Here is a 24,345-nt window from a genome sequence, read left to right on the forward strand (position 1 = left end):
TTTAACCTGGGAAGACTGATTCTCACTTGTACCACCCACCTGCCATACCACCTTGTACTGGTTCACCCAGACCAAGTCTTATGTCCCATCTATAAATGGAAGGTGTGTGCAACAATAATATCTACTACTATCTACTAGTAATAAACATAACAATGTCTATTTCCTAGTAGCATGAAGAGCAAAAGACAATAGGTTTGAAAGCATTTTCCATCCTAAGCCATCATATAGGCATGCAAGTTTGTATAGTAAGCCCTCCCCTTCCCCCATAAATCAGTATGTTGATACACATTTGGTATTTTTCTCTCACATATCCCTCATTTTCACTAAGCATAAAGTCAGATAACTAATTATTTTGTGAAATATTTCTTTGTAAAAAGATGGAATACAAGAATTTTTACTTAAAAACTACAAAGAATACATTCACTGAGGGGAGTAGATCATACCTCTCTCAACAAACAGTCACAAACTTGAAATATATTTCTTTTTTAAAAAAATATTTATTTATTTATTTGAAAGTCAGAGTTACACAGAGAGAGAAGCAGAAGCAGAGAGAGAGTCTTCCACCTGCTGGTTCATGCCCCAGTTGGCCGCAACAGCCAGAGCTGGGCCTATCCGAAACCAGGAGCCTGGGGCTTCTTCCAGGTCTCCCACATGGATACAGGGGCCCAAGGACCTGGGCCATCCTCCACTCCTTTCCCAGACCATAGTAGAGAGCTGGGTCAGAAGTGGAGCAGCTGGGACTCAAACCAGCACCCATATGGGATGCCTGCACTGCAGGCAATGACTACCTGCTATGCCACAGTGCCAGCCCCTTGAGATGTATTTCATAACCAGTCCCTCCAGCCTTATCTTTTCAGAACCTTGTCTATCTGAAAACTCAACCCCCACACTCACAGCCACAAGCACACGTGGCACAGTTGTCCCTTCTTCTCTCACCCTCCTAATACACAATTCTTAGAAGCATTTTGACATTTTGGATTTCATTCACTCCTCCAGAGCCTAACCTGGGACACAGCTGACATGACACTGTGCTGCACTTGGCTTGTCCCACCTTCAGTAGGAACAGAACCAAGCCTGGAACTGAAGCCTACTAATTGCACATTGGGTGTCTGTCCCTAAATCCACACCACATTGATTGGCAGAGGTCAGTGCACAGTTGTTCTGTGCCCGGGGTGACACCAGCGTTTCCAGCCTCTCTCAGCATGCCCCATTCATGTGTTCTTCTGGTGCCAAAGTCCCTGGATCAGTCTGGAATCAGGGCACACCATGCAGAGGTATTGGACTTGCTTGCTTTTAGTTAAGTTGGCTTGGCTTCAAAACATTAAGTCCAGGCTGACTGATAATCAGAAATCTCACAATTTCCTCCACGAAGCCTTCAAGTTCATCTTACTTCAAAGTGTCCCATGTTGTTAATGTTAACCACTCATCTACTCCCCCAAAACAAAATTTACATATCTGAATCATGCCAAGCTAATAAGGAACGAGTAGAAAAATATCTAACGTTTGAAAGACTAATTTTCTTTTCATTAAGAGCTGAATTCCAGATCTAATATATTAAAAAATCAAAACAGAAATATGACACTAACACTGCAAATCCTAAAAGCATAAAATGGAATCAATTCAAAGCACTACTTCTTTACACACATCAGAAATTCATTATTTAGAGCCCCATTTCTGGCTTTTGAGACAACAATCAGTTGACTTTTTTAATGATAGGCCACAAATACACATTCAAGAAGTTGGTAATGTTATTAGAAAAGGGCTTGGATATGAGTTAGCAATCACTTGGTGTCTTGATAGTAAACAAAAAAAGGCATCTGTGATAATAATAATACACATTGTATTTGTGAGGGAGAGGCAAAAATTTTGGCACTGGAGTAAATACAGTATGAACGCACTTCAAAAAGTTCATGGAAAATGGAATTAAAAGATACATTTATTTTGGTACAAACATTTGAAATCCCAGTGTATGAGTGATCTTCAAAAAGTTCATGGAGGAATGGGTGTTTACACTAGAGGTTTGTATGTCGAAATCCTGAATCACAGCACTGGACTTCAGCTTCCGGATCCCTATCGATGCGCCCTGGGAGGCAGCAGTGATGACTCAGTGATTAGATTCCTGCCATCCCTGTGGGAGACCTGGATTGCAGCCTCAGCCCAGCCCTGGCTCTGTGGACATTTAGCAAGTCAATCACAAGATGGCAGCTCTCTGTTTCTCAAAAATAAAAATAAAAATAAAATAAACAAAACAAAACAGAAAGTTCATGGAGAATGAATATTATGAAAAACTAAGCAGTATTTCAAAGTTGTTTTGCATAAAAATAAACATTTAATTCCATTTTCCATGAACTTTTTGAAATACCCTCATGCATCATTTTTAAATGTGGTTCCAATGTTAACAAGTCAAATGCATGTGGCCTTGTTCTTTAATGAATATCCCTCCATCCTGCCTTTCTCTTGCTGAACCCCAGAGCGATGGCAGTGACCTCAGGGGTGGCCTATGTGTCCTAGGAATGTCTACTCTAAATTAGGAACACAGACTCTAAATGATGATTTGAAATAATAAACTGTTTTCTTATATACACCTTCATGGAGGAAGATAATGGAGGGGGGCATAGTTCTCTTGGTACTCAGATTTGGAGGTAAAGGAAGGTTTGGAATGATTGCTTTCATGGTGAAAGATTATGGGTGCACTTCCAAGGAGGTGTGAACTCCTTTTCTGGCTAACATTCATCGATAGGATGAACACTAAACCGTTGCTTGTATTTTCCTATGGAACGGATCTAATATCTGTTCCATTCATCTCACAGGAATTGTTCTCAAACATTATTTATATAAAAATATACAAATAAAACGTAATTGCTATTAACAAATTATTTGAAGAAATAATTTTCTTTCTTTCTCATGATGTACATTTGAACATTACCTTTAGGATCCAAGGAAAAACCAGATATATTATCTAGTAAATGAAAATAATTGAATTACAGTAAAACTTAATTATCATTCTCCTCCAGATTCACTAGATTCATAATTTACATTGCACTGAGCTCGCTGGTGAGGGTACTGATTAAAATCACTGCTTTAGAAAATGGTTCATTCAATATTTCTTTGGGAATGCAAATTTAAGTTTAACAAACAATAAACACATTTTGAAAATGAAATAATGTTGACATTCTAGGACAGGATTAAGAAAATTAAAAACCACAAACCCAAAATGTTTTAAAGTGATCCTTTGATTGCTTCAAAACTGAATCATTAGAAAATTAAATTTGAATTGTAAGTCAGTTGTAAGCCTTCATACTCAGGTGTCACTTTAGAAACATACAACACTCAATAAAAAGCCATCAACACCAGTATAGGAAAGTGAGTCTTTGGTTTTGCTGTAACACAAGTTCTGGTTGTTAACTAGACTTCTGGCACTCAACTCTAGGGAGTACTGCCTTGAATACTAATCAAATGGAAACGACCTTAAGTTAAAACTGTAACGTAAATCTTTTCTTTTAAAATCATACCAAGGAAACACATTCTTCTAAGAGACTTCTGGAAGAAAAGGACTGGCCTTAGAGAACATCTAATCCAACCCTCATTTTACAGAACTAATGGCTTTGACATCTGGCAGCATTTCTTATTAGAATGATCAAAGATCTGTAGAGTTGGTTATTTCTCTGGATAGCGATCAATTGCTGTACCCTGGCAGCGTGGAATATCAGACACACAATAAGAAAGTCTGCAACAAGTAAACGCATTGCCCCAGTTTCTTTTAGGAAATGAAGTAACAAGAGTTATTCCCATAGACGGCATTGCAATTTACAGTTTAAATTTGGAATTTGGTTGATACTTAGAGGACAAAATTCAAAGTGTCTAGAATTGTGCAGCACAACAAAGGTTCACACACATGATTTCCTGCTCACATTTATTGGGGCCAGAGAGACTAAAACAGGTATCTTCCCCCCAAAAAAAATTGAAAAAAAAAAATACAATAGCAATTTCTTAATAACATAACAAAACTTCCTGGATCATGAATCAACATGAGATGTAACAGTCTATGGATCTCAATTGTGACATCTTTATAAAATGTCATTCATTGAAGGCATTCTGAAATTATCCTTGAAGCTACTATACACATACACATAATTCTACACACATGAAGGCATCCATTCGTGAACAAAAAGAAAAATATTCTAGAAGAACCATGTAGGGGAGGCAAAAAGGTAATACAGATTTAGGTTCAGAATGATTTGTAAAAGAAACTTTGGGGGTTGAAGAAATAGTGATTTACAATCAAATAAACATGTAGATTTTCCAACCTGGATAGCTAAGATTTTTGTGATGCAGGCTACAAGAAAATTCACACTGTGGACTACTTGTTTCTCAAAGGCCTCTTTCAAAGTACAGATTTCAAGTCCAAAGCAAATACCCAGAGCATGTACAAATAGAATGCCGGAGATTCTAACATACGCTTCCACATGGCGCGCCTTCCCACTCCCCTATCTAATGACAAGAGAAGAATTCCTAGAAGGGGCACTGGCTAAATGTTATGCCATTATATCCTGTGATTTTTCTGGATGGTAGGTTATTACATCCGGATTACATTTTAGTGAAGAAATTTTTTTTTAATTTCTATCTCAAATGGACTGTACTACTCTAAACACACAAAAAAAGGCTGTGTCACAGCATCTAACATTCTTAGGTAAGTCCATATTTCTTTCTTAGACAGAAAGAAAATCACTAGGAAAGGATAAAGCTGGCAGACAGAGGAAGGAGTCAAGGTCAAACTCTTTCACTGGTCAGTTACCTAACAGGAAAACACCAGCCCCTGCTAACCAAGATGTCAGTTCACTCCTTGGTAAACAAAGTCTCCAGATTGGCTTGTATCACCCCCTTTGATGCACCAGAGATGTCTGTGTTTAACCTACCAAACTGTGCCTGTTGCTTCTGAAAACCTCACACACACTTAGCTATTTAAGGAAGAAGTCTCTATTTTTCAGGCATTTTTCAACATTGAAAAAAAATCAAATCCAGTTATTTCAAATCAGTTTGACAAACAAACCCCGCTCTTGAGCCCTGGCTAAAAAAGTAGCTCATTCTGTTGTAATATTTCTGTGAGAAGACAAATTCCTTCAGTTTTACCAAGGAAATAGCACAGATATTTTCTTCCACCTTTTAATCCAACTTTAGGAGCTCTTCCACTGAGCACACAGCATTTTTAGTGACTTGAAATCAGTTCCCATTTAAAAATTCTTAGTGCACGAGAGAGATTTTACTAACAGAAGAGGACATTGCCACTATGGACATTCTTGTTATAAAAATTCAATTTCAGTTGAGTTCCTGTGATCCCCTGAGCAATTATCAACGCCTTTTACCTATACTAAGGCAGTAGGCTACGTGTAAGACAAAACAAATTAACTCTTTAAATATATTTACATTTATGTGTATACCAATATGAAATACTCTGATAGAAGCAAGGGTTTCTTTTTCTGAAGTGTTTAGAATTTTAAAAACAGACAATTATTGAGAAATTTCTAATAAATGATTAAAAACGATTTGGGTTGGCTGTCATTCAAAAGTTTTCCCAGAGTTCTCATCTAGGTTCACATACATCAGATATCAGTGAATACGTGTGAATGGAAGTTCCATAAATAGACATATCCTCACTTGGGAAACATCCCATTACAGAGGCATAGCATCACCCTTTAATAACAGGTACAGGGATAGCAGCATTTGAGTAATCCAGTTACCCAGTTATCTCAGACAATATCATAGATCCTGAAGATTCCTGATAGGATAGCCTGGCTTCAAACAAAGCTCCCTGTTAACATTTAGTATAGTTCTCATGAAGCACCGGGCACAATGCTAATGACCATTATACAATCCTGTTATTGGAGAAAAAGGTTTTGCCTCTTCAACACCCATTTATTCAAGTCTGACTATGGTCTAATGGGAAAAATAAGTCACAAATGAGGTGATATAAATCGAAACTGCTTAAGAGATATAAAACATTTTCATTTTATTTGTTAAACATTTTTGTTGTTTTATCAGTGCTGTACATGCAGCACTAAATTATCAAGAAGAGAGCTGCTCTGACTTATGTATGAAAACATGTAAATAACTTGATTACCAATGAATATTTTTATAAATAGACATACTATGATATTGTTCTAGGTACTATTTTAAAAGATTAATATTTCTGAGTCTATACCCTTGGGTAAGATATGAACTTGCAACCAAAATTCACATATATAATATGCAAAATATTTTAAGCTTGATTTATATTAAGCTATTTTAGTCACAGGATAGAATGAATTTATGTTTATTATTGAGTATATCCATGCAGGTCCAATTGGTAGAAATTCTAGATAGGCTGCAAGTCATATGGATTCCAGATGGACTTTAACATTTATTTTCGTGGTACACTTTTAAGTCTAATTTCAGATCTGTTGGGAACACAGAGCCTGAGAAAGACCCCTGGTATCTATCAGGGAGATTTTGAGTCTTTATCACGAGATCCACATTTCATATAAAGCAATTTTGTAGACCACAAGTTCAGGCTGTAAGAGACAAGTTGGTCCTAGGAAAGTTCTTTTTTCGCTGAGGGAGAGACCCTAAATTAGACCATGCTGTTTCACATGCTGCAACCTGTTTACTGAGGAAAAGACAACACCCTCTTGCACAGCAGTTTCTCCTGCTTGAAGCTGAGATCAGACAAGGAGAAAGCTATTGTGCTTCTGCCAGGTCACTGCGGGAACGCTGGGAACGGCACGGCCAGTAGCACAAAGCCATTGACTCCTAGGATAAGCAGCCTGCTTCCAGCTCTCATGAAAATTCTCTGTTCTGCAGTCCATCCTTCCCCTCCTATACCAGGCTTCCCTCAGGTGTCTCACGGTGGTCAAATCAACATAGAAGAGACTGGGGTTTCTGTTATCATACATGTTACCAATCACAACTCTTTTATTACATTGAATGGCAGGCTCCTTGAATTAGCTGGAAGTTGAACAGTTCAGTGGGATCCTTTAGATGAGAAAATGATATGTGTGTTCTTCCCAATCTCCCCAAAGTGCCCAACATGCTCCACAGACACAGCCTGAACTGTAGAGCCTAGTTCTTGTTACACGGGAACACTTGCACCCAGGACTTGGCCTTTGTCAATGCCGAAGGCTGGCAGGCAAGTTCAAAGTCTGGACACAGAGGCACTTCCAAAGTTTGGCAAGGAGACAAGGTCACTACGTAGGGCTTTATCACTGTGTGCTGTGTCATATAACCCAGACATCTGTGGCACATGGACATAAATAGAGATCCTTAGGTTGTGGACAGGTCGTGCTTTTTCTTCTTGCCCCGACATGACTTGCAGACGCAACAGATGATGCAGGGGGAGGCCAGGAGTAACAAGGGTGAAGTCACCAAGGCAATGATGCCCAATCCTACGAGAATCCCCACCACCTAGAAATTGAAAAGAAAAGCATGTTTGAACAGTTAAATCTTCCTACATGTGTATTCATTCTAACTGCACCATCTGCTATGGATTGTGCCCTCCAAATTCATACACCAAAACCAAATCCCCAGTGTGATTTCGGAGATAAGGTCTTTGGAGATGAATTAAGTTATAAGGGTAGGGTCCTCATGATGTGATTAGTGGTCCTATAGAAGAGATGAGCCTTGAAGGATACCACATTGTTTTCCATGTGAATTGTGACTCCTGGGAATCAGCTATGTAGCCTTGAACCTGGACACAATCAAATAGCTCCAATAAACATTTCCTTATATCAAAAAAAAAAAAAAAGAAGAAGAAGAAGAGGAAGAAGAGATGTGAGAGAGCTCGTTTGCTTTCTCCCTGTTCTTCATCAAGCGAGGACACAACAAAAAATGGATATCTTTGAAGAGAGCCCTTGAATTTCTGCTGTTTAAATCATTCAAGCAGCCTGAATAAATAAGATATCATTTGGGGCATATAAAAGTTATATCTATGGGATCTTTTCACTAGCACCCCAGCACTGGACCAAAATGGATACAAGCCAGGGAGACACAAAAAAATCAAAATCGAGGGTGAGAGCAAACCAAATGCTAACTCTAGCTCTGTCCCAAGCTCAATCTACTCATAAACCATTGCTATTGGCACTTTCTCTACCTGAGTTTCCTCTATAGTCTCACAGGGATGTTAATGATTGCTGGGATATTAGCACTGACTCCCTCAAAAGAACTGTGGCCTTTGATAAATATAAAAATAAACCATGACTCCCTTTGAACCTACCACACAAACACACAATGATAGGTACAGAGGGTTCTAAGTCCCAGCAGGGGCTCATGGGATTATCCAGCACTGCCTCTGATAGGTAATAAGCCTTACAGCGATTTAGGGGTCATTCCATCCAATGTCAAGGGGAAAGAGGTCTGCTGTGATTCTGTAGGTCACTGTTATTTGCATGGAGACTTTGGCAGTTGCCCCATTACTTCTCCCTATCGTATCCCAGAACATCCCAGACAGGCATGGGTAGGTAGGGAAGAGAGTGAGGAGGATGAATGGGTGGGCTCCTTGTTTGTCTCATGCTCCCTTCAAGGTCAGGATTACCTGTGTTCGGTTCCACATCACCGATGCTCTCGAGTGACCGAGTTTATTCCTGCATGGCCCTTTGTCATAATGTCTGAGGAAAATGTCATTCTGAAAAACAGAAAGATTTCAGTAAATGTGTGGTTTTGGATCGACAGATGGATACAAGCCACATCATACCACCTAATGGAAACAAAGTCTCTCTCTGGGGATGTTAATAGCTCTCTCCAGGAATTCTAAGCCCATAATCTTTAGAATATATAATCTTTAGAATATAGTGTTGTGCATCACTGAATGAAAACAGATAATAATAAGACTCTCTTTTAAATATTTATCTATTATTATTTATTTATTTAAAGTCAGAGTTACAGAGAGAGGGAGAGAGAGAGAAAGAGACAGAGAGAAATCTTCCATCTGCTGGTTCACTCCTCCAGATGGCTGGAACAGCCAGAGCTGAGGCATGTTGAAGCTAGGAGCCAGGAGCCTCATCTGGGTCTCCCACATGGGTGGCAGGGCAAAAACACTAGAGCCATCTTCTACTGCTTTTCCTAGGTACATCAGCAGAGAGTTGGATCAGAAGTAGAGCAGCAGGGACTCAAACCAATATCCATATGGGATGCCGGAGTCACAAGCAGGGGCTTCACTTGCTACATCACAAAGCCAACCCCTCAATAAGACTCTTGATGGATTCTACTCAAGACATTGATGAACTGATTGATTTTCTAGAAAGGTAATCATGGGCCCTAGCAGAGGTATAACACAGGATAGAAAGACTTTGAGCAAAAGGCTGTGGTAGCAAATCAAGTGAGAGTGGCTGAAGGAAGGATGGAGAGGAAGACAGCACAGTCATGAGATGAGAGGGTAACTAGATGGAGAAACAAAGAGAAGAAAGCACAGCTGAGAGGCAAGTTGCTGGGCAGAAAGAAGGTGGTGGCTTTGTCAAGAGAATGACAACACGGAGATGGGTTTTGCTTGGACAAGCTGAACTTGGGACAGCTGGTATCTGCAAGCAGCAGCACTTTTCAAAAGGTAACTCTTTATACAGATTTTACAGATCTGGATGTTGGGGAAAAACTTGAGCTTTCGTGTCCCAGAGGCAGAAGAAACCACGGAGGCAAATGAGATTATCCAGGAAGAGGTGTAGACTGAGAAGCCGAGAATCTTTCAAAGTTTAAGAATAGGTGAGGGCCGGCACTGCGGCTCACTAGGCTAATCCTCCGCCTGCGGTGCCGGCACACCAGGTTCTAGTCCCGGTCAGGGTGCCGGACTCTGTCCCGGTTGCCCCTCTTCCAGGCCAGCTCTCTGCTGTGGCCCGGGAGTGCAGTGGAGGATGGCCCAAGTCCTCTCCACATCCCTAAAAACAGAGATCAGTGCCACTCTGCACCATAGAACATTTGTCTACAGAACAAGATCATTACCAACAAGTCATTAGGCCTGGAGAAAACAGACAGAATGGGATCTCATTAAACAGTGAGGAGAGAAAGATGCTTCAGCGTTTGAAATCTGTGTCTCCAGCCACTGAACATCTGCACCATTTCATTTGGAGAACCAGAGCAGCACAGCAAGAGAACAGCGTGTTCTCGGCAGCACTGGCCTCCAAACATACTTCAGCTATGGGATGTAGATCTGGTGCACACATTTAGTCCTTATATTCTTGCCTTCTAAAGAGAACTTCGTGGGTTTGGCCTCCATGTGGATATGAATCCAATTAACACTCTGGTTAAATAAATCTGAAGGAAAACAACAAAGATTTCTTTTTTCATAATGCATGTATGCCATACACTCTGAAAGCCTTATCCATACTATTGCTGATTTAGAATTATAATAGGCCTTAAACATCAAATATAACTATTACACAAGAGGCTATGATAAATCCAAAACAAAAATGTAAAGGAAAATATTTCTTTCAATGTGAGTTGCTATACTTCTAGCATGCAAAATGACCATCTTCTTCTCCTCACTTGATATTTCTTCTTGAAAGACTATCATCAAAATTCTTAATTTTTATTTGCTGTTTTATGTATTTAAATGAAAGAGAATTTCCCATCCATTGGTTCACTCCCCAAATGCCAGCAACAGATGGAGTTGGGCTAGGCTGAACCCAGGAGCCTGGAACTCAATCCAGGTCTCCCACTTGGGTGGCAGGGACTCAACACTTGAGCCATCACCTGCTGCCTTCCAGGGTGCACATTAGCAGGCAGCTGGAATTAGGAGCAGATCTAGGAGTTGAATCCAGGTACTACAATATAGGATGCAGGTGTCCTGGGTAGATCTTAACTGCTACACCAAACATCTCCTCCTGATTAAAATTCTTATTCTAATAATGTACTATATACTATGTAACAAAGTGGGAGAAAGGAGCTCCAATTACAAAGAAAAAAATAAGAAGTGGGGATGCTAGTGGCCCAATTTGATCAATTTATGCTGATATCTATGTTGAAATATTGCACTATGCCCCATAAAATACTCAAATATTAACATGTCAATCAAAAATCTTAAAAAGTAAAAAATGTTTTACAAAGATTCTTATTCATAGATATCATCCTAAACCTCCATGATGAGGGGTAAAATAGGGAAAAATAATTTGGCTAACTCCCTTTATTTTCTAAGGGAACATTGACCAAACAGTAGCAGTACTGTGTTATGCCAGTAAATGAGATTTAGTTAAGAAACATTATTGATTTGGCTGGCGCCGTGGCTCAACAGGCTAATCCGCCGCCTTGCAGCACCAGCACACCGGGTTCTAGTCCCGGTCGGAGCGCTGAATTCTGTCACGGTTGTCCGTCTTTCAGGCCAGCTCTCTGCTATGGCCCGGGAGTGCAGTGGAGGATGGCCCAAGTGCTTGGGTCCTGCACCCCATGGGAGACCAGGAGAAGCACCTGGCTCCTGCCTTCGGATCAGTGTGGCGCACCAGCCGCATTGCGCAGACAGCAGCGCGCCGGCCACAGCAGCCATTGGAGGGTGAACCAATGGCAAAGGAAGACCTTTCTCTCTGTCTCTCTCTGCACCCCAGGGGAGACCAGGAGAAGCACCTGGCTCCTGCCATCGGAACAGCGCGGTGCGCTGGCTGCAGCGCGCTACCGCGGCGGCCATTGGAGGGTGAACCAACGGCAAAAGGAAGACCTTTCTCTCTGTCTCTCTCTCACTGTCCACTCTGCCTGTCAAAAAAAAATAAATAAATAAAATAAAATAAAATAATAAAATAAAATAAACTATTGATTTGAACAGGTGTTTTCCTTAAATTATAAAAGAGGAAAACAACCTAACTGTGGGAGGCAGAATAATCGTACCCAATCCCCATGCCTAAGAACTAGTCCCCGGAACCTGAAAATTGGTTACCTTACATTAGCAAAAGACATTTTGAAAGTGTGAAGATAAATTAAAGGCCTTGAGATGGGGAAGACTATGCTATACTATCTAAATGGTGCCATCTCCTTATAAGGGTGTTCAAAGGCAGAGACTCAGAAAAAGTGTCAGTCAGCGAGATACAATGTTGTTGGCACTGAGGTGGAGGAAGGAGCCACAGCCAAGAAGGGTGGTGGGCAGCCTAGAAAAGATGGAAAAGGCAAGGAAACAGATTCTCCCCAGGGCCTCCACAAACAAATGCAGTGCTGCCCAGCAGCGTGGGACTCCTGTCAGACTTGCCGTGCACAGAACTGTAGGGTAACAGATCTGTGTTGAGCCGTGGAGTCCGTGATCATTTGTTACAACAGCAATATAAAACTCATACACTAATATTGCTTTACATAAAGGTATGGGACAATACCCCCCAAAACAGGAAATGCCCCCTGAAATAAAGTCTTGCCTTTAAAGCCAAGGTGATATACCTAAGCTAATTAAAAAGAGTGTTTGTAAAAACCTAAAGTAGTAGAAGAAAGGAACTCCAAGCCCCTAGTCATAAAGTACCTTAAAGAAGGAGAAACGTTGATTACCCTGATTGGATCAGTACACATTGTATTCCTGTACTGAAATGTCACACAGTAGTCCATAAGTACCTACAATTCTTAATAAAATAATTAAAACCAATCAAGTAGCAGACTCACAAGGTCTGGCAAAGAAAAAAAAATTCCTTTTGCAGGACACAAATAAGCAGATCGTTTTAAAAGGAAAACCTGTGGGATAGTGGCTGTGGTGCAGATACAGTCAAGGAAAGCCAGGTGCGAAACCCCTTACAGGTGGAACTTACGTCCAGGTTCTGGAGACAATACCAGCAGAATGTGTGCTTGCAGTTCTTGCACATCATCTGAGCACAGCCTTCGTTGCGTTCGATATAAACCCGGCAGACTGGGCATTGCTTAATGGGGGCTTCTGCGTCTGTCCCAAAGAGGGCTCTAGAAACAAACCGGGTGAGAAACTGCATGCAATTGACAATCATCAGCTGAATCCCCAGGGCTCCTGATAGTAACAAATGAACCCTCAGTTATCAGTGCTTACGTCACTTCCAAAGCAAGGGTTGAGGGTAAAAATAGGGAAGACGTAGATTATCCGCTGTCCAGATAACTCAAAGCAGGAAAGAAAATGTATTTATTCTGGCTGTGAGAAAAATTACATCATTATACTTTCCACAGCTGATTTAACTCATTCCATTGCCAAATTAATATTTCATTTCCTAAGCATACATTGTCTGGATAAGAAGTGCAAGGAGTCAACTTCACGGCAGGGATACAAGCTTAGGATCCAAATTGGGCATAGATCATGTATCTAATGATCTGCTCATTAAACAAGTGAGAGAATGGTCTCAGTAAGCAATACTATAAATGTCCAATATTGTTGAGAAGAACTGCAGGTGAGCAGCCAGTACAGACTCACCCCAAAAGGGACATAAGAAAACAAAAAAGTAGCATACATTGAGATGGGGGGGAGGGACAGGGAAGCCACAGCACTGGATTACACATTAGCCACTGTGTATCAAAACCCCCACCCAGCACACAGCAACACTTGGTTCTCAAAGTATCAAATCCATGCCTGGACTTCATAGACACTAACCCTAAATAGTGGTGGGACAGTTACTATTCCAGTGCTTTTTTCTTCAATGGGGAAACAGTTTCGCAGACACTGAATGACTTGTATGAGGAGACCCAGACACCGAGGGACAACGTCAGAACTCAACTCTTCCTTCCCTCTGAGTTCTTCATATTGCCCTGCAACACCCAGGTTGCTGGCTGTTGTAGCAGTGAAAATGCCAAAGGCGCTGGTTTGAGCCTGGCTAAGGCCTGCTATGTGTATTGGATCTTTTTTTCCTTTTGTTTGGCGAGAGATTCAAGCTCGGTGTCTAAGCCAGGTAGCATTACTATTTCTGGAGACTGCTCTGCACACTCTAAGGGCACAAAGTGATTGAGCCAACTGGACCATGACACTGGAATTCTGTTCCCGCTGATGCAGGACAGCCATCGCCTCAAGCAAAGCAAGGGACCGAACACAAAGGTCCCTCACTCTGGGCCCTACTGCTGCCATAAAAACACTGGGTACTGAAAGACACAGATTTAATTGCTTCTCTTCATAACAAATCTCAACCTTGGCACCATAATTTCAGAGCACAGACAAGGACAAGAGAACCTCTCTCTCCTAAGGCGTGAAGCCTCTGATTTCTATTACTGTCCACTTGTTTCTATTGCTATAATGGGTATATCTCACGGGCTGGCAATTTAGTCAAGGAAGAAAATAAGTCAGGTTTCATTTTTCAAGCAGGGAGAACAAAATACAAGGCTATCTCTAGAACTCCCAAAAAATGAAATTAAAACATAAGTGTATTAGGATGCCAAAAAAAAAAAAGGTTGAAATCCATGCATATGAAAGGCATTCAAAAAGTTCATGGAGAATATGTAATATGACAAAATTATGCATATTTTCTAAATTTTTTCTGCACCAGAATAACTACCTTTAATTCCATTTTGCATGACCTCTTTGACATACCTTTGCATACCAATGCAATAAAGAGCTGTGGACAAGCCCTAACATGCTCCTGAGAACCAGCGGAGCATGGGGCCTCTCTCCCTAAAAGAGCAAAGAGCAAACAAAACTCCTACAGTTGGATCTGGAAGATTCTTCTGGAGTTGACAACTAAAATCCTTTTTAGAAATGCATTTTTGGGGTTATTCTTTGTTAGCAGTTTGCTGATTCTGAGGCACTTCTCTGGGAATTTTCACAGCAAAATAACCAATCTCCAAACACCATCACAATGTAACTCCTTCCCCAAGCAACACATTTCAAGTTTCCAAGTCCATTAGTGAATAATCCCAGGGACAAAGTTCCATTCCTTACCCATGCTCTGTTGGCAGGACAATAGGTTGACTGTCTCTACAGGCGACATCTGCATGCCAAGCATCCTTGCAACATGAGCAGAATTTCAGGTGGCAAGAGGGGCATTCCACCAGCACAGGCTGTCCTGGGTCACCTGATGCAATGGAACACACGGTCTGGCAGTCCGCAACAGGGCACCATGTCCGGTAGGGGTCCAGGTGAACTTCTAAAGCATAAAGAACAAAAATGTGGTCTTTCATTCCAGTTTGAGGCTTTCTCCTCTTCATTTACTCTGTTGTTTAGACTAATATTTATGGAAGTATATTACAACCATAGGCCAAGATTTCTACTACTAGGTTTCATAATAGAATGAATATGAATCTCCAATCCACAAGGTCACTCAGCCCTGTCACTTTCTCAAAGCACGAATGGGTCACCATTACTTTTATGAACAGGTAAGAAAACAAAATTTGCAATTCTTTTGGAATCTTTGAGCACTCAAAATGGGCAAAAATAATCTTAAGTCTCCTCTACAATTATCTGGAAACTCTCTTGGAAGAAAACTGGTTATGAAGACATGGGTAGTGAGATTTCTTTCACTGGATAGCAGAAAACTGAAGCACATGAATCAGATAAATTAGGGAACAAACCGTCTCTGGCGTGGCTTAGCCAAGAAGCCAGATTACCCCTCAATTTGGGTATTATGCTGTCCTACTAATAAACAGTGAGAGACAGTTTGTAACTTTCATGAACCATAAAATGATAACTAGCCAGTCACACCACACTGGTCCAAATGGCACCCAGGAAGGAAGATTAGGTTGGAGGGTGGACAGCTACCTATTCAGTTGTTTAAAAATCTTGCTTAGTTTTCTACTCAACAATAGACTCCATGTTCCTTGCATATAATATTACCTGTAAGTGAACATACAGGTGAAAAACTGTTATTTCAAGGCTGCAGACACCATTTTTAAAATTGAACCAATGTATTTTGCATATTTTGAACTGATAAGATTATAGTTTTAAACCTCCTATGGTCATGATTCCTAGAAATTTATATAAAGGAGGCAAACAAATCCAAAGGTCATTGCATTAAAGAAATCAAGGTATTAAGTAAGAGCTAGGTTTTTAAAGTTAATAATTTCACAAATTCAGTGTTGGGGGGAAAATCTGAACATTCCAGTAAACACTATCTCCATTCATGTCTGATGCAGAATATGAAGTAATTGGATCTTTCCTTATTATAATTTTCCATTCAAAAAATAGCACACTGAAGTATGTTATCTAATAATTCTGAAGAGTGCAGTTGGAATAGGATGGGCCCTTGACACAAATATAACAAAAAGAAGGAGGAATCTTAGGATTCATAATCCTTAGACTCCAAGAGAGATAAACCCTCAAGGATCCCTAAAACTTAAGTCAAGAGGATAGTGACACACATAGGCTCTAAAGTCCTGGCCTTTTGTTTCTACACTATTTAATACTTTCTTCTAAACACTTACATTGTTTCACAATACTAAGCCCAAAAAAGCAAACGCTGGTACGTAACTTAGAGCTAAGGACTCCCATATCCACTATAACTTACCACCCATCAGACATCTTTTAGAAGTTTGATGGAAAAAAAAAAGAAGAAAGAGGAGAAGAGAAGTGAAGACATAGCTAAAATTTATAACATCCTTAGTGATCAAAGGGAATGAAAAGATACAAGAATGTACTTGTCCTTATAACTCTAGTCAATTAAAATTATTGAGTAGAGATTCTGACTTGTTACTCTCAGCCTATTATGTCAGGTATCTGCAGTGGCACAACTGAAGAAACCATAAAGAAATGACTACGAATTTTGATAAATTGGTATAAAGAATCTCAGTGTGCAATATAGCTGTGACACACAGTCGAGTTAACTGCAAAGGGGAGAGCAGAGTCCGGGTTACAGAAAACAGGGATCTGTACTTTTCACCATTATGATCGTCCATAAAGGACCATGCAAAGGAGTGCAGAGGAATGGGAGGAAAGGAGACATGATAGCTTTCTACACATTTTCTTCATCAGAAGTCTTGTTCTTTAGAGATGGCTTATAGAGCTTAATTATGGCCCACAGTGGAGTTGCTAGGACACAGATCTTTCATCCCAACCCCTTTCAACTTTCCTTGCTGAGAATACCTGTCAATCACTACAGTCTAAATATTCCAGAGACTGGCTTTCCCAGGATCCCATGCAGCTAAGTCTTGGGTATGTGACATGATTCTGGCCAATGGGAAGCAAGGGGAGGTTCACCAAGGGGCTTCTGGGGCAGGATCCTCCATTGTTTATGTCTGCCTGGGAACATGATTGTGTGAAGTGATGATGCTTGAATTACCACAACAATCTAGGAACTCTGAGGAAAAGCTAAGTGTCTCAGAGAAATGCACTTCCTGTTTAAGCCTTTTGTTGGTCAGGTCTTCTGTTCCTTGCAGCTTATGCATAAGCAAGCAACCCGTTCAAACAAAAGCTGTTTCTCCGAGGCAGTAGGTATTTTATCAAAGGGATTAAAGTGCCATGCCCAAGACGGCCTTTAAAGCCTTCCAAACCAATGATTTTATCATTCTATATGTGAAGCACATGCGAACATATGTAGGTAAATAGAAGTAAGATTACATCTACTATCTTGTACTAAGCCTCTTGTAGCATAATCAAGTGTATATACTTTTGGGGCCATGTTGTGACATAGCAGGAAAAGCTGCCCCTTGTATGGGCACTGGTTCATGTCCCAGCAACTCTACTTCCAATCTAACTCCCTGCTAATGGCCTGGGAAAAGCAGTAGAAACTGACCAAAGTGCTTGGGCCCCTGCCACCCACATGGGAGACCTAGATGAAGCTCTTGGCTCCTGGCTTCGGCCTGGTACAGTCCTAGCCATTGCGCATATCTGGGGAGGGAACCAGCAGATGGAAGACCTCTCTTTCTCTCTGCCTCTCCCTCTCTCTGCAACTCTGAATTTCAAATAAATAAATCTTAAATATATATATTAAATTTTTATGTATTTATTTGAAACAGAGAGATAGAGAAATATAGACCAATATTTTTTGTCCACCAGTTCACTCCCCAAATGCCCACAACAGCCAGGGCTGGCCCAAGAAGATGCCAAGAATAGGAAACTCCATTGAAATCTCCCACATGGTTGGCAGGGACACAGATATTTGAGCCATCACATGTCACCTCCCAGGGTGCACATTCGTAGGAAGCTGGAATCAGAAGCAAAGCCAGGACTCAAACTCAGGCATCCCAGTATGGAATGCAGGTATCCCAAGTGGCATCTCAATTGCCATAACAAATGTTCATCTTGTATATATTTTTTTTAAAGTTCATATACTGTGCCAGATCTATAAGATTTTTATGCAGGTTGAGCACACAATAATGTAAAGCCCCATATAGTTCATCACTGGGTAGCTTAAAAAAATAAGATATATCAATATAGTAACATGGAAAGACCTCAAAGATATATTATTAAATGAAAAAAAAGCAGATGGCAAAAAGAGTATATATGGACTATATTTATAACATATATATACAAATATATGTATACAGAAATATGTCATAACATTTCCAGAAGAATATCAAAGACAGTTATCATTAAGTAAAGGACAGGGATTGGGGAAGCAGGCAGATTTACTTTACTTTATGATTACTTGTAAATTTCAGTTTTTTAATAGGCACAAATACTATTTTTATAATTTTATTTCAACCCAATGTATGAACAACAAACAGAAAATAATTCTGAAACTAAGCTGAGTCCTGGAAAATCACTTACTTTTTATAACATTGAGGCATATTCAGATTTTCCCTTTGTTTCACATTCTTCCCCTTAAAGACAATTCTCATTCTATGCTTATCCTTTCCCTTAAAAATTCCCTCTCCTTTACCAAGTCTGAGACTAACCATTTCTTAAAGAAGCCATTTCTATTATTTCCTTGCCTTAATTAGGAGGGGGCATCACATAATCAGCCTCTTGTTAATTACTGTTCTTTACTCATTTCAGGGAAATGGACTTTCTCTTTAGATTGTAGGTAATGGCTGTTTCTTATTTTCTTTGTGTATTTCAATTTACCTGACACGGTGATGGGATGTTATTATTGATTTAAAGCAGTAATTTCTGTTTTTTTCAAAAGTATAAATGTACTCTTGTGCAAACAAGTGACTCCCAGTACACACACTAATAATATGATTCTGAAATGCTTTGCATCAACAGATCCTCTCATCAACAATGTGCATGGCACACTGAAATCACCCCATATCAGTGGCAGCATTGGGAGCATGTTAAGCTCTACATTAGACCATAGATCTCTACTCACCTCAATTAAGAGTCTCAAATATGGATCGATTTCCACTTCACAAAACATGGAATTTTACATATAGCACAACTGTCAACCTCCTTTATAAAGTATTACTTATAAGAGCTACAATGAAAGTATTTTCCAAGATTAAGATGAATAATAATCATCCCTTTGAGAACTCTACCATCTTAATCTTGGATGAAAACTCACATTCATTCATTCTCATCCTATCCACTCTGAAATCAGCTTTTACTCTCAATAATGAACTTCTCTCTAAAAGTTGTAAGTGACATCCCTCTAGGTGCTTGCAGCAAATGTTTTCAAATCATTGTATGCCTGATACTCTTCTTCTCACTCTGTTTTCCCTGTGCAAAATCCTGACTTCTCTCCTTCCCACAATCCTTCTTTCTCCTGTACCATCAACACTGCTTCTTTGGCTCCCATCCATGGGTGATTTCCAAGACCTAATCCTACATTTCTCCCACATCTTATTTATACGACTCATGCCATAACTAAGCCTCCACTTTCACTTTAATTTGGATTCTTCCAAATGTCTTCTTCAGGCATGACCTCTTGTGATTAGAAGACTGCAAATTAGGCAAATGTCTATGACTCATTGTTCATTCAACACATGCATGATTTCAAGCACTATTTAAAGTCCCTGCACACATGAAGTTGGAAAATAGACATTCCTCCTCAGAAATAATGCAGTGTGAAAAGGAAAAGTAGTGTTTAAAACAAAGACAGTGTCAAAACAAAAACATAAAACCACACAATACAAATAAATGATAGTGCATCCCACAAGATAACAAAGTAAAATTACCAACAAATACATGTAAGGAGCTCTCTGGGGGGTGGAGATAAGGAATATTTAATAATTACATGCAAAAATATTTTATGCTTATTTTTAATCCAAGTAGCCACAGTGAAATTTCCCCCTTTAAATCAACTCTAAAATCATAAGGTAAAACTAGGCCCCCCTAATCATAGAACAAAACCTATAACACACACTGAAATGGAACACAAAAAGATTAAGCTAGAAAGAGCCACAGAACCACATAAACAGAGATTAAAAAACAAATCCGTAGGGCAGTCACTCTGCAGGCAGCCAGCATTTGCAAGGTGTAGAAGGAAGAGAGTAGTCTCTTCCAGATATTAGAAATAATATTCTGTACATAAAAGAAACATGAAGCAAGGATACCGGCAGTCATGTCCTGAAGTGGACTCTTGTTGGCTTACAAGAACCAAATACGTCTGTCTCCAACTCCAAGTTCAGTGACAGCACATGGGTAGCTTGAAATTAACCATGGTGGAAGTACTTATACCTTAGAAATTGGCAAATACTATAGATAAGAGTTATGTTCTGTCCCCCACAAAGACTGTTATCTAACACATCATTGACCACAGACCAAGTTGAGATTAAACACAAAATGTATGAATAATTTATGCATAAAACCTACATCAACGCAGGGAGTGGAAGAGTGAGTGGCAGAATACATACAGCCCAAAAGAGAAACCAAAATCACAACAGTGATGGGCTCTTTTAGTCATATTTGCTGATCAACCTTTTCTACTCCTTGAACACCCTATAGAAAGACAGATACATACACCTGAAGAAAACTCACAGATGTACACATTTTCTGACAGTAACTCCAATGTATTGCTCACTAATGGTTTCTTGTACATCTGTCCCAGTCTTCAACTCCAGAGAATACCCTAGAATAATGTTTCTTCCACTAAGAATCAGGGAATATCCAAAAAAGATGAACTCCCTTCCAGGTTTTTCAGCACCCCTCACACCACCATTCAGAGGGGACATACTCAGTACTTTCCTGTCAACCCCAGTGGATCTAAATTATCTCTCTTCTACACACAAGGGGACAAAAGAGAAAACAGAGGCAAGACAGCTGTCAATTCAAACCAAAGGCTACTCTCAGGGTCCCCCTCCCATTATCAAGCCCCCTTTTAGAGTCTTTCATGACCGAAGCCTGAAGAAATGTCCATTGGTTCAGAATTGTACCTACGATAGTAACCTGCTATGATTTTGTTTGTCAAGGTTTGATTTAGGACGTAGATCTTTTTTCTCACATAATTACTTGTGGTTTATCCTAAGGCTCTGGTTATAGAAAATATACTCTCCAAAGGACTTGTGGCATTATCTTCTTGATAAGTCATTAAAAGCAGAGTAAATAACTATTTTGAGGGAAAGAGAGAAATCTAACCAAACTCCCAAAAGTTTATATTTCTGCGTTAAAGAATGGAGCCATGTAAGTTACCAAGGAATTATGGAAACAATATCCAAAGGAGTAAGGACTCAATTTCTCTTATTGGAAGAGAGACAGAACTAAAGAGATTTATTCCTTCCCTCAACCAGCCACACACAAACCTTTCAGAGAAATTCATGAAAGGCATTTTTGAATGAGAAGAAAAGGTACAGTGCTGTCTCTGGGCCTAAAGGCATAAAGAATACTTACATAATTTTTCTATCTTCCTCGTCTAATTTTTTTTTTTTTTTTTGACAGGCAGAGTGGACAGTGAGAGAGAGAGACAGAGAGAAAGGTCTTCCTTTTTGCCATTGGTTCACCCTCCAATGGCCACTGCGGCCGGCTCATCGCACTGATCCGAAGTCAGGAGCCAGGTGCTTCTCCTGGTCTCCCATGCGGGTGCAGGGCCCAAGGACCTGGGCCATCCTGCACTGCCTTCCCGGGCCATAGCAGAGAGCTGGCCTGGAAGAGGGGCAACCGGGATAGAATCCGGCGCCCCGACCGGGACTAGAACCCGGTGTGCCGGCGCCGCAAGGCGGAGGATTAGCCTGTTAAGCCACGGCGCGCCGGCGCCTCATCTAATTTTGATTCATGGTCAAGACCCCTCAGCTCCAATGCGCATTTTCTGCTCTCAATTTTAACTGGGTAGCTACTAATTTACTTAGAATGACTAGATAGTGTGACATTTATGAGAACCAGAGGATACTGTGCAAACATCAAGTCCTGCTTTTGAGACTTATTTACCGTGGTACTTTTTTAAAAATCACATTTATGCCTATAGATTAAAACCGTGAGCAGTCAATCTACACAGAGTCTGAATTTGCAAATTTTATTCAAATAATGCAAAAGTAAAGAGTTACACATATAACATAGCAGTCTGATTTTACAAAAACAGAAAACAAACAAGGAATGGAAACAGCCCTTAATTTTCACTAAACTCAGCTAGGGCTGTCACAATATAGGGGATATGTAGCTCCTCCTAATCCAATACTTCCCTCAGTGTAAAATGGAAAAGTCAAGATTAGAAAGACACTGCCTATACAACCCAGCGTCCACCAATGAGCAGATTCTCCAAGAAAAATTAGTGAAAATCTTTCCTTTATTTCTAATTCTCAACCTAAAGGTGTAACTTTAAACTCTTTGAAGAGGGACACACAAATCTGTATTCTTTCACTGTGGTGTTTTCCAAACAATGGAGATTGAGAAATTCATTTAATTCGTTGTGAACAGTCATTTCTAAAAACCGAACACATTAGGAAAGAAAATAGAGTGTATTTCACTAGTACGTATAGATTTATGAAAGTGCTGTTAGTTCTGTCTTGGGGGGTATGCGTGTATATGTGCTGGCTTTCAAGGGAAAATGTATTTCTTATTCTGGATACAAATAACTTGAAAAACATAGCGGCCTCCACAAAGCTGGGGCTCTATAAACATTTGCTGAATGATTTACAAATGTCTGCAACTTGGGAGGTATTTTGTAAAATTTGTGTTGTTTTCCGATTCACTCTATTTTCTTGTGACCTAAAGTTCCTCCTATTGTTTCAGATCTCCAGAAGATATTTCCCTTGTCACTCTCACCTGCTTGCCTTTCTTATTCTTTCACCAGGACACAGAAGCAATTAGAAGAGATCCCAGGGCATGCCAAACCTGCTAGTCCACCTGCAGCCACACCCAGGTCCTCTCCACCTTCTCCTGACAGTCAATCCCTCCACACCCTCACAGCCTGAGGACTGTTTCTGTAATATTCTCTCCCTCTCCTGTATCATCCCTCCCTACTGCAGCAGGAGTTTTGTTTAAGAAAAAAACCTCCCAGAAAGTGTTTTGCTTAATATATTCACCACACCCACTTTTCAGAATATTTTGAACCCTCTCCAAGCAGGTTCTTCCCCATTACCCCACTTGTCAAGGTCACCAAAGACCTCTGTGTTACCAACTCTGGGTCCTTCCCTTTCCTAATCTCTCCAACATCCGACCCAGCTGACCCTCTCTCTATAAATACAGACACTTCTGGGCAGGTATTTCTGGGCTTCCTTTGCCAATCTTCTTCACTGGCTCCACCTCTTCTTCCCCATCTGTAAGTCACAGTGCCCCAGGTCTCAGTCCTAAGACTGTCTATCCACACTCCATTCCTCGCTGAGCTCATTCAATGCCACAGCTATAAACCTGACCTCTATGCCAACAACTCCAAAATATATAATGTTGGTCCCGACCTCTTCTCTTACCTCCAGGTTCATATTATCCAACTATACTTCTTCAAGAAAATCCTGACAGTTCTACCTTCAAAATACCCTTCAAATCTGGAGATTTTTCAGTAGTTCTACCTATAACATGATGCAGTATCATCTTAGGTTAGATTGCCACAGAGCCTCCTATAAGATCTCTTTGCTACCACTTCATTCCACTATGATCAACTTTTCCTGCAGCAGCCAGACCAATTTTCTAAAAATGGAAGTCACATCAGGACACTACCCTGGTCATAGTCCTCCAATGACTTCACGTCACAGAGGCTTCATCATCTTAATCATATGATCAGGCCCTTGACAACTATATTATGCCCCACAACTCTCTCTTCTACTTACTTAGCTCTGCTTTACTGTCTCCCAAACAGAAACTTGGCTTACTCCTGCCCCAGTACCTCTGCACTTACCCTTCTCTCTGCCTGGTATGCTCTTTCTGTGTGTATTCGCATGACATACTCACTTCAAATCAAAGGTCTACTCAGACACAACCTCCTCAGGGAGGTCTTCCATAAAAGTCTCCCCATTCACCCCTTCCCCACTTCTTACCTTTCTTTATTTATATAAATGGTACATACCACTATCTAATATTACTTATTTATGATCTAACCCTCTCTCCTGACATACATCAGAATCCTTTTTGAGCAGGGATTTTGTCTTGATGATCATTGTATCTCCATCATCTAGGACAGGGTTTTGCAACACCAACACTACTGACAATCTGGATGAGATCATTCTTTGTGGGGGGGGGGTGGC

General features: G+C 40.3%; 1 protein-coding gene across 5 annotated transcripts in view; it reads right to left on the reverse strand.

Annotated features, from left to right (window-relative positions):
• Window positions 1-3,572: 3,572 nt before the first annotated feature.
• RNF144B (ring finger protein 144B) overlaps window positions 3,573-24,345 on the reverse strand; it is a 149,850-nt gene continuing 129,077 nt past the window's right edge. For 4 of the 5 annotated variants that reach the window (XM_062185380.1, XM_062185382.1, XM_062185378.1 and 1 more), the window contains exons 5-8: window positions 14,804-15,008; window positions 12,729-12,873; window positions 8,564-8,653; window positions 3,573-7,437 (exon numbers count right to left, since the gene is read on the reverse strand). In XM_062185380.1, the coding sequence (XP_062041364.1) occupies window positions 7,297-7,437; window positions 8,564-8,653; window positions 12,729-12,873; window positions 14,804-15,008 (581 nt within the window). In that variant the 3' untranslated portion in view covers window positions 3,573-7,296. The remainder of the gene's footprint in view (window positions 7,438-8,563; window positions 8,654-12,728; window positions 12,874-14,803; window positions 15,009-24,345) is intronic. The other variant, XM_062185374.1, reaches the window with a different exon arrangement.

The sequence above is a fragment of the Lepus europaeus genome, chromosome 3 (genome assembly GCF_033115175.1).
Source record: "Lepus europaeus isolate LE1 chromosome 3, mLepTim1.pri, whole genome shotgun sequence".
Classification (NCBI taxonomy): Eukaryota; Metazoa; Chordata; class Mammalia; order Lagomorpha; family Leporidae; genus Lepus; species Lepus europaeus.